Genomic DNA, 10,127 nt, shown 5'->3' with positions numbered 1-10,127 from the left:
GAGGGGGCGGGATCACCCGAGGGGAACCCGGGTTCTAAGTTCCGCTCTGCCTTCTAAACTACAACTCCCAGGAAGCATTGAGGCGACGCCTGACGACCACATCTGCTGCTCCTCATTGGTCCGGCGGCAGGGGAGGGGGTTTTGATTGGCTGAGGGTGGAGTTTGTATCTGCAGGTTTAGCGCCACTCTGCTGGCTGAGGCTGCGGAGAGTGTGCGGCTCCAGGTGGGCTCACGCGGTGAGTCATATGGGGAACTTCTGTTGGGTGTTTGGTGGTTCGAATCCCATCTTAAGCGTTTTGTGCGAGCGGAGTCTCCTGAGCTTCGCTTTGTCTGTATTTTTGAGCTGAAGGAGGAGTGTGTGGGCGACTCTCTTCCTTTTTAGTAGATCATCCTGGAGGTGAAGTTCACTTCCCGTATTACTTACAAGCTGAAACAGGCCTGAACATACAGGATAAGAAGGAACAGAGCGAAGTTACTTCGTAAAAAGTTCTATAGATGTTAGTAATCATTGCCATTCTTTAGGTTCAATCTCTAAAATACTTATAGAGAGGCCAGTCTTAGCTACTGAGCGCTGCAGGGACTGGAAACGCACTGAGCTGTGTAGAAGGATGTTCTGCTTGTCCCTAAATAAGTCCCTAAGTAAGTGTATGGGATGAGGTGGCCAGAAGTGGGTAGGAGGGCATCAGTCCTCCTTCGGACTTAGGTTTTCTGCTTGGAAAAAAGATTGTGTTTCACTTGAAAAGCCTCTGGAATTTTTTAAAAAATTATTTATTTTTGATATAAAGTATACATATATGATTACCATCTGTACCTTTTTTTTTTTTTTGAGACGGAGTCTCTCTCTGTTGCCAGGCTGGAGTGCAGTGGCGCGATCTGGGCTCACTGCAACTTCTGCCTCCTGGGTTCAAGCGATTCTCCTGCCTCAGCCTCCCAAATATCTGGGATTATAGGTACCCGCCCGCCACCATGCCCGGCTAGTATTTTTAGTAGAGACGGGGTTTCACCATGTTGGCCGGGCTGATCCCGAACTCCTGACCTCAGGTGATCCACCCGCCTTGGCCTCCCAAAGTGCTGGGATTACAGGTGTGAGCCACCGCGCCCGGCCTATTTTCAATTTTTTGAGGAATCACAATACTCTTCTCTATAGTGGCTATACTAATTTGCATTCCCACCAATGGTGTATGTGAACAGTGCAAGGTCAGACATAAGCAGGTCCATGCACATTTGTGTCTTTCCACAAGATCAGACTTATTGTTTTATTTTAATTGTAAAAGCTATATGGAGTTCCCAAGGAAGCAATTTTCCGTAGTACTCCCTGTTTACTTGGTAGTCAGAGCCATGGGCACACAGGGTCAAGCCATTCCACAAGTCAGTCAGTATTGTAAACCGTACACAATAGTATATTTATTTAATATATAAATGTTATAGATTAAAAATCTTACATTAAAGTAACATTTAACATTCGGAGAAAAGGGGATAGGGAAAGTGGTTATCAAACCAGTCCAAGGAGAGCAATGTGGACAAAGAGAGTGTTTTGGCTTTATCTGGGGTGTCGGTGTCTTGTAAGGAAGAGTTTTTGATGTGGGCAGAGCCTTTGATGGCAGATGCTGGGTGTTAATCATGAGTGACAGCAAGATGGTGTCTGTTAGGACAGCCATTTTGACCTAAGAAAGTCCTGCTCTTATGACCAAAGAATTTTCTGGTGAGGACTAATAGCAAAAGCGTGTACATATTTATATCCTTATCTGGTTTAGTACAGTCTTTTTTTTTTTTTTTGAGACAGAGTCTCGCTTTGTCACCAGGCTGGAGTGCAGTGGCGTGATTTCGGCTCACTGCAACCTCCGACTCCCTGGTTCAGGCGATTTGCCTGCCTCAGCCTCCCGAGTAGCTGGGACTACAGGCACGTGCCACCATGCCCAGCTAAGTTTTGTATTTTTAGTAGAGTTGGGGTTTCACCATGTTGGCCAGGATGGTCTCCATCTCCTGACCTTGTGATCTGCCCGCCTTGGCCTCCCAAAGTGCTGGGATTACAGGCGTGAGCCACTGTGCATGGCCAGTACAGTCTTTATTAATTAGACAAACATCTGGTCTCTGTTGGCATAATGCCTTTTAAAATATAAGATAGAGCCTTTTTCTAAGATAAAATTACTTATGTCAAGGGCACTCTATACAGTTCCCCTTTCTCCACATTCTTTCCAGCATCTGTTATTGCCTATCTTTTATACAAATCATTTTAACTTGGGTGAGATGGTATCTCATTGTGGGTTTTTTTGTTTGTTTGTTTGTTCTAGACAGAGTCTTACTCTGTTGCCCAGGCTGGAATGCAGTGGCGCGATTTTGGCTTACTGCCTCCTCTGCCTCCTGTTTTCAAGGGATTCTCCTGCCTCAGCCTCCCTGGGATTATAGACGCCTGCCACCATGCCCAGCTGATTTTCATATTTTTAGTGGAGACAGGGTTTCACCATGTTGGCCAGGCTGGTCTCAAACTCCTGACCTCAAGTGATCTGCCCGCCTCCGCCTCCCAATGTGCTGGGATTTCAGGCATGAGCCACTGCGCCCGGGCCTCACTGTAGTTTTGATTTGTATTTCTCTAGTGATCAGTGATGTTGAGCATTTTTTAAATATACCTGTTGGCCATTTGTATGTTTTCTTTTGAGAAATGTCTGTTCGGATCTTTTGCCCATTTCTTTTTTTTGAGACAGAATCTTACTCTGTCACCTAGCCTCGAGTGCAGTGGTGTGATCTCGGCTCACTGCAACCTCTGTCTCCGTCTCCTGAGTTCAAGTGATTCTCGTGTCTCAGCCTACCAAGTAGCTGGGATTACAGGCACGAGCTGCCACACCCAGCTAATTTTTTGTATTTTTAGTAGAGATGTGGTTTCGCCATGTTGACCAGGCTGGTCTTGAACTCCTGACCTCAGATGATCCACCCACCTTGGCCTCCCAAAGTGCTGGGATTACAGATGTGGGGCACCATGCCTGGCTTGCCCATTTCTTAAATTGGATTATTTGTCTTTTTGCAGTTGAGTTTCATCTCCTTATATATTCTGGTTATTCATCCCTTGTCAGATGGCTAGTTTGGAAATGTTTTTTCCCATTCTGTGGGTTGTCTCTTCACTTTGTTGATTATTTTCTTGGCTGTGCAGAAGCTTTTTAGCTTGATGAAATCCCAGTTGTCTGTTTTTGCTTTAGTTGCCTGTGCTTTTGAGGTCTTACGCAAAAAACCTGTGCCCAAGATGAGTGTCCTGGAGCACTTCCCCAGTGTTTTCTTCTAGTAGTTTTATAGGTTTTGGGACTGGACTTCTGTCTACAGTCCTGGAGTTTTGCTGCCCTCACTTTGGTTTTTCACTCACTTCTCTGCATGGCTTTCCAATAACAATAGCTCCCAGATAGCAAGCATGGGTGGGTGGGGGGAGTATTACATGCATCACTTCACTTAATCCTCATGGTCTGTCTACTTATTTTCAGATGAGAAAACAGGTTTAGAGAAGTTGTGATCTACCTAAAGTCATGCACAGTTTCACTCAAGTGTCTGACTCCAGATCTGCTTGCCTCTAATCTCTCATAGCAACTTGTTGACACATTTTCTCCAGTTGTCCTGTCTTGCTTAAAAAGCTGTGGGGAAGACTCAGCCTGGCTCAGGTAGTATCAGACCAGCAGTCCCTGGAGCGGCATACTCAGTTTTGGCATTACCTTCCTGGTATGTTTTAAAGAAAACTCATCAGAACCTTTGTATCTTTTTTTTTTTTTTTTTTTTTTCTCTTGAGACAGGGTCTCGCTCTGTCACTCAGGCTGGAGTGCAGGCTCGATCACGGCTCACTGCAGCCTTAACCTCCTGGACTCAAGTGATCCTCCCACCTCAGCCTCCCAAGTAGCTGGGACTACAGGTGCACACCACCATGCCCTGCTAATTTTTTGTATTTTCTGTAGATACTGGATTTCACCACGGTGCCCAGGCTGGTCTTGAATTCCTGGGCTCAAGCAGTCTACCTGCGTTGGCCTCCCAAAGTGCTGGGATTACAGACATGAGCCACTACACCTGGCAGAACCTTTGTATCTTGAAAGCTGTGTAAATACAATCAGTGTGGGTATCGTAGTCCCTCTTTATCAGCGGTAGTAGTTTCAGTTACCAATGGTCAGCTGCAATCTGAAGCTATTAAGTGGAAAATTCATAAAAAATAGTCAATTCATGGCTGGGCGTGGTGGCTCATGCCTGTAACCCTAGCACTTTGGGAGGCTGAGGTGGGCCTGAGGATCACCTGAGGTCAGGAGTTTGAGACCAGGCTGGCCAATACGGTGAAAACCCTGTCTCTACTAAAAAAAATATACAAATTAGCCAGGCATGGTGGTGTGCGCCTGTAATCCCAGCTACTTGGAAGGCTAAGGCAGGAGAATTGCTTGAACCCAGGAGGTGGAGGTGCAGTGAGCCAAGACTGTGCCACTGCACTCCAGCCTGGGTGACTGAGTGAGACTCTGTTTCAAAAAAAAAAAAATCAATTCATAAGTCTTAAATTACGTGGTTTTGCAGTGCTTGTGTTCAAGTCACCCTTGTATTTAATAATGGCCCCAAAGCAAAAGATGCTGGCAATTTCGATATTGCAAAGAGAAGCTGTAAAGTGTTTCCTTTTACTGAAAAGGTGAAAGATCTCAATTTAATAAGGAAATAAAAAAATTTGTATGCTGAGGCTGGTAACATCTATGGTAAGAACGAATCTTCTATTTGTGAAACTGTGAAGAAGGAAAAAGAAAGTTGTGCATAAGTTGTAGAGGGTTCTGTACTATGTGAGGTTTCAGGCATCCACTGGGTGGTCTTGGATCTTATCCCCCTCTGATGGTGGGGACTACTATAATGTTTCCTGTGTTCTCCTGGAGTAGTAGCCTGAGTTTGGGGAGGAAGAGAATGTCCTCCTCTCCCCCACTTTTTTTTTTGTTAATCTGATTAGGTCAGCAGTGGACGATACTTTGATTTTACTGGTGGTTCTGTTATCAGAGTCTTGCTTTGTTTTCTGTTCTTTGGAGATAGGGTCTCACTCTGCCACCCAGGCTGGTGTGTAAGTGGTATGATCGTAGCTCACTGCAGCCTTCAACTCCTGGGCTCAAGTGATCCTCCCCACCTCACCTTCCCGAGTAGCTGAGGCCACAGCTTCATGCCACCATGTCTAATTTTCTTATTTTTTGTACGGGGGGCGGGGGTCCCACTATGTTGGCCAGGCTGGTATTGAACTCGTGGCCTCAAGTGGTCCTCTTGCCTTGGCCTCCCAAAGTGCTGGGATTACAGGTATGAGCCACTGCGCCCACCCGTTATGAGAGTCTAACTGTCTATCAGGTTAATTCTAAGACAAGGGTGGAAGCCTCTGTTATGGGCTCCAGTTTATAAAAGAATGGTTCCTGCAAGATTCCATCAAGGCTGGAAGGCTATTTAGGATGCTGAAAAGATAAGCCCTATAGTTACTTAGCATCACAAAGGGATAGGTGGAGTTGTTAAGAGCTGTCTTCCTTTGTGTTCTGCCTCATTAAGTCACTGGGCCCTTAGTTGTCAGGGAATATAGATTGAACGAACAGGTGTGTTTCCCTTTAGGAGCAAGCCTGGGGGAAAAGGGGTACCAGTGACATTTTATGTAAATGGACCCTTTGGAGTAATGCAGCAGGTTATTGTACAGTTTCTTTTTGACTTCTATATCAAGCCACCTGATTCTTTGTCTTCTTTCTCTTTCCAAAATACACGGATGCTCCTCAACTTTCAATGGCATTACGTCTAAATAAAACCATTCTAAGTTGAAAATATTGTTAAATTGAAAATACATTTAATACACCTAACATACCAAATGTCATTGTTTAGCCTAGCCTCCTTTAAACATGCTCAGAACACTTATGTCAGAGTACAGTTGGGCAAAATTATCTAACACAAAGATTATTATTATTATTTTTTGTAGAGGTGGGGTCTCAAACACCTGCCCTCAAGCAATCCTCCTACCTCCACCACCCAAAGTATTGGGTTTACAGTTGTGAGTCACTGCATCTGGCCTATTTTATTTTTAAATTTTAATTAATTAATTAATTTTTCTGAGACAGGGTTTCACTCCCATCACCCAGGCTGGAGTGCAGTGGCGTGATCTCAGCTCAGTGCAACCTCTGCCTCCTGGGCTCAAGCAGTTCTCCTGCTTCAGCCTCCTGAGTAGCTGGAACTACAGGCGCCTGCCACCACACCCGGCTAATTTTTGTATTTTTAGTGGACACGGGGTTTGACTATGTTGGCCAGGCTGGGCTTGAACTCCTGATCTCAGGTGATCTACCCGCCTTGACCCCCCAGAGTTCTGGGATTATAGGTGTGAGCCACTGCACCTGGCCATGTGGCCTATTTTATAATAAGGTGTTAAATATCTCATGTAATTAATTGAATACTGTACTCAAGGTGAAAACCAGAATGGTTATGTGAGGACTTGGAGAAGTAAGTTTCTACTGATTGCTTTCAGAGAAAGTCTAAACATTGTTAAATAGAAGCATTGTTAAATTGAGGACTGTATATATGAGTTTTTTTTTTTTGAAATGGAGTCTTGCACTGTTGCCCTGGCTGGAGTGCAGTGGTGCAATCTTGGTTCACTGCAACCTCTGCCTCCCGGGCTCAAGCGATTCTCCTGCCTCAGCCTCCCGAGTAGCTGGGATTACAGGTGCCCGCCACCACGCCTGGCTAATTTTTTTGTATTTTTAGTAGAGATGGAGTTTCACTACGTTGGCCAGGCTGGTCTTGAACTCCTGACCTCATGATCCGCCTGTCTTGGCCTCCCAAAGTGCTGGGACTACAGGCGTGAGCCCCCGTGCCTGGCCCCCTGTATATATGAAATTTAAATGTAGTGTTGATTGTATCAGTACATTTTTGGTTTCAGTCTTAATTTAAAAGAATTGGACAAATGTAAGCTTTTATGAGCCCCCCCGGCTCAATTTTATTGCTTTTTACTTATTTGTAATCTTCAGATAATTTGTTTTTCCCCGTAGTTTATGGCTGTCAGACAAAAAACTGATCTGGTGACAATGATCTGGTGAAAAGCTCAGGCCAGAAGAACTATAGGTCTGAGCTGTTAGGACTTTTAATTTTTGGAGAGCATGTTTGCCCTGGATTTTTTTTTTCTTTTTTCTTTTCTTTTGCTGTTGTAATAGGCCCATCGTTTACTTTTGAATTTTAAGTCTTGTGCCTTGAAAATCACCTTTGTTGTTGGACACTTTCTTTTTGAGGTCGTGATGTCTCGGGAGTCGGATGTTGAGGCTCAGCAGTCCCATGGCAGCAGTGCCTGTTCACAGCCCCATGGCAGCATTACCCAGTCCCAAGGCTCCTCCTCACAGTCCCAGGGCATATCCAGCTCCTCTACCAGCACGATGCCAAACTCCAGCCAGTCCTCTCACTCCAGCTCTGGGACACTGAGCTCCTTAGAGACAGTGTCCACTCAGGAACTCTATTCTATTCCTGAGGACCAAGAACCTGAGGACCAAGAACCTGAGGAGCCTACCCCTGCCCCCTGGGCTCGATTATGGGCCCTTCAGGATGGATTTGCCAATCTTGGTAAGACCTTTGTTGTATAGTAGCATGTTTTGTTCAGAAAAACACTTACAGAAAGTTGCTGTGTTACCAGGTGGAAGGTTCTGCTTGGAGTTGCCCAGGTTTTTGGCACGTTGAACAAATAATTGAACATCATGCATGAACAAGCAATGAAAGCATAGATTTATTGAAGTGGAAGGCAATAGAAGCTAAAGTACATGTCACAGGATGGGAGCAGGCCTGAGCAAGTGGCTGCAGAGCCCTGGTAGCAAAGTCTTCTGGGGTTCAAGTACCCTCTAGAGATCTCCCGTTGGTTACATCCTATGTAAATGAAGGGCTGGCTCACAGCCCATTAGAGGCCAAAGTGAATTGGAGCTCAGCCATTCCAAGACTGGTGTGGATTGGCGCCTTATGTAAATGAAGGTCCTAGAATGGACGGATCATAGGCCAGAGTGCAAATTCTTCCTTTTTATTTAGTTTCAGGGATTTTTTTTTTTTTTTTTTTTTTTTTTTTTTTTTTTTTGCAACGGAGTCTCGCTCTGTCGCACAGACGAGTGCAGTGACGCCATCTCGGCTCAGCTCACTGCAGCCTCTGACTCCTGGGTTCAAGTGATTCTCCTGTCTCAGATTCCTGAGTAGCTGGGATTACAGACGCACACCACCACACCTGGCTAATTTTTGTATTTTTAGTAGAGACGGGGTTTCTCCATGTTGGCCAGGCTGGTCTCGAACTCCTGACCTCAAGTGATCCTCCTGCTTTGGCCTCCCAAAGTGTTGGGATTACAGGCATGAGCAACCATGCCCAGCTATTCCAGGAAGTTTGCGTGAATTGGCCATAGATTCCCTGCCTTCAGACCCTATTTTCCTGCCTTAGTTGCAGCAGAATGCTTGAGCCACTCTTAGAATAATTCTGGAGTTTGAATGTGATAAAAGGTAAAACCAAAGAGGCAGTATTGGGTGTTGCCCTGGCTGTTACTTGCTGTGGATTCTGTTCATTTATTCTTTCAACAAATATTAATTGGACATTTACAATGTGCTGTCCATCCAAGGATCTGAAGGTAGCTTTGGACCCTCTTCCTAGAAAAATGCAGATTCACGCAAACTTGCAAACATTATCCCCTAATCACAAAAGCTTCACTAGTTAACCTCTGCTGTGGTTTGCCACAGCTTCAGAGAATCAGAGCTGTTCAGAATAGAGATGGCCATTTGTTGACTACTTGTTATTGTTTTTGTCTCAAAATAGCCAACCTTGTGATTTAAACATGTTGACCCTTTCTGACACCTCCTGGTTCCAATAGTAGGTTTCGCTATGCATATGTTTAAAATACGCATGTGTGTATTTTAACATTGCCAGGCATGGTGGCTCATGCCTGTAATCCCAGCACTTTGGGAGGCCAAAGCAGGAGGATCACTTGAGGCCAGGAGTTCGAAACCAGCTTGGGCAACATGGCAAAACCCTGTCTCTCCTGAAAATACAAAAATTAGCCAGATGTGGTGGCACATGCCTGCAATCCCAGCTACTCAGGAGGATGAGACATGAGAATTGCTTGAACCTGGGAGGCAGAGGTTGCAATGAGCCAGGATTACACCACTGCACTCCAGCCAAAAAAAGTGTTTTTTTTCCTTTCTCTTACATTACAATGACCTCTGTAATAAACAAATTTGAACTTGGCATTAATAGGATAGAATATGTTAATATAAAGAAATGAAGGACTGATGTATCATTTTGTGTTTTGTCACTCACCATCCTTGTTTTATTTCATGTCTAACTTTGATGTCTTGAAAAAACTATAAAAAATGGAGGAACAATATACCTGCATTCCACATATACAACTTTAAATTTATAAGTAGACACTTGAAGCTATTTTTTACTGATTTAAAATATATTTTTCAGGCCGGGCATTGTGGCTCATGCCTGTAATCCCAGCACGTTGAGAGACCAAGGCAGGTGGATCACCTGAGGTCAGGAGTTTGAGACCAGCCTGGCCAACATGGGGAAACCCTGTCTCTATTAAAAATACAAAAATTAGGCCAGGCGTGTTGGCTCATGCCTGTAATCCCAGTACTTTGGGAGGCCGAGATGGGCGGATCACCTGACATTGGGAGTTCGAGACCAGCTTGACCAGCATGGAGAAACCCCGTCTCTACTAAAAATACAAAATTAGCTGGGCATGGTGGCAGGCTCCTGTAATCCCAGCTACTCAGGAGGCTGACGCAGGAGAATCGCTTGAACCCGGGAGGCAGAGGTTGCAGTGAGCCGAGATCCTGCCATCGCACTCCAGCCTGGGCAACAAGAGCGAAACTCCATCTCAAAAAAAAAAAAAAGAAAAAGAAAAATTTGCGGGGCATGGTGGCAGGCATATGTAATCCCACCTATGCAGGAGGCTGAGACAGGAGAATTGCTTGAACTTGGGAGGTGGAGGTTGCAGTGAGCTGTGATCGCGCTACTGCACTCCAGCCTGGGTGACAGCGAGATTCCGTCTCCAAAAAATAAACAAATAAATAAAATACAATATATTTTTTCAGATAGGCCTATAGGTTTAGATGAGTGGGAAATAGAAATGGTGAGAAAGGGCTAAATGGGATACATCACCTTT

At 44.9% G+C, this 10,127-nt stretch overlaps 1 protein-coding gene across 9 annotated transcripts in view; it reads left to right on the top strand.

Annotated features, from left to right (window-relative positions):
* Positions 1 to 116: 116 nt before the first annotated feature.
* The window catches only part of CHEK2 (checkpoint kinase 2), a 54,921-nt gene continuing 44,910 nt past the window's right edge, over positions 117 to 10,127 (top strand). For 2 of the 9 annotated variants that reach the window (XM_063662678.1, XM_063662673.1), the window contains exons 1-2: positions 117 to 236; positions 7,230 to 7,554. In XM_063662678.1, the coding sequence (XP_063518748.1) occupies positions 7,236 to 7,554 (319 nt within the window). In that variant the 5' untranslated portion in view covers positions 117 to 236; positions 7,230 to 7,235. Of the gene's footprint in view, positions 237 to 3,467; positions 3,700 to 7,229; positions 7,555 to 10,127 lie in introns of all 9 variants that reach the window. The other 7 variants (XM_054469841.2, XM_054469839.2, XM_063662674.1 and 4 more) reach the window with 6 other exon arrangements.

This window comes from Pongo pygmaeus, chromosome 23, assembly GCF_028885625.2.
Source record: "Pongo pygmaeus isolate AG05252 chromosome 23, NHGRI_mPonPyg2-v2.0_pri, whole genome shotgun sequence".
NCBI classification, from domain to species: Eukaryota; Metazoa; Chordata; class Mammalia; order Primates; family Hominidae; genus Pongo; species Pongo pygmaeus.
The sequence above is the reverse complement of the archived record's forward strand: the minus strand, read 5'-3'. Positions and strand labels throughout refer to the sequence as shown.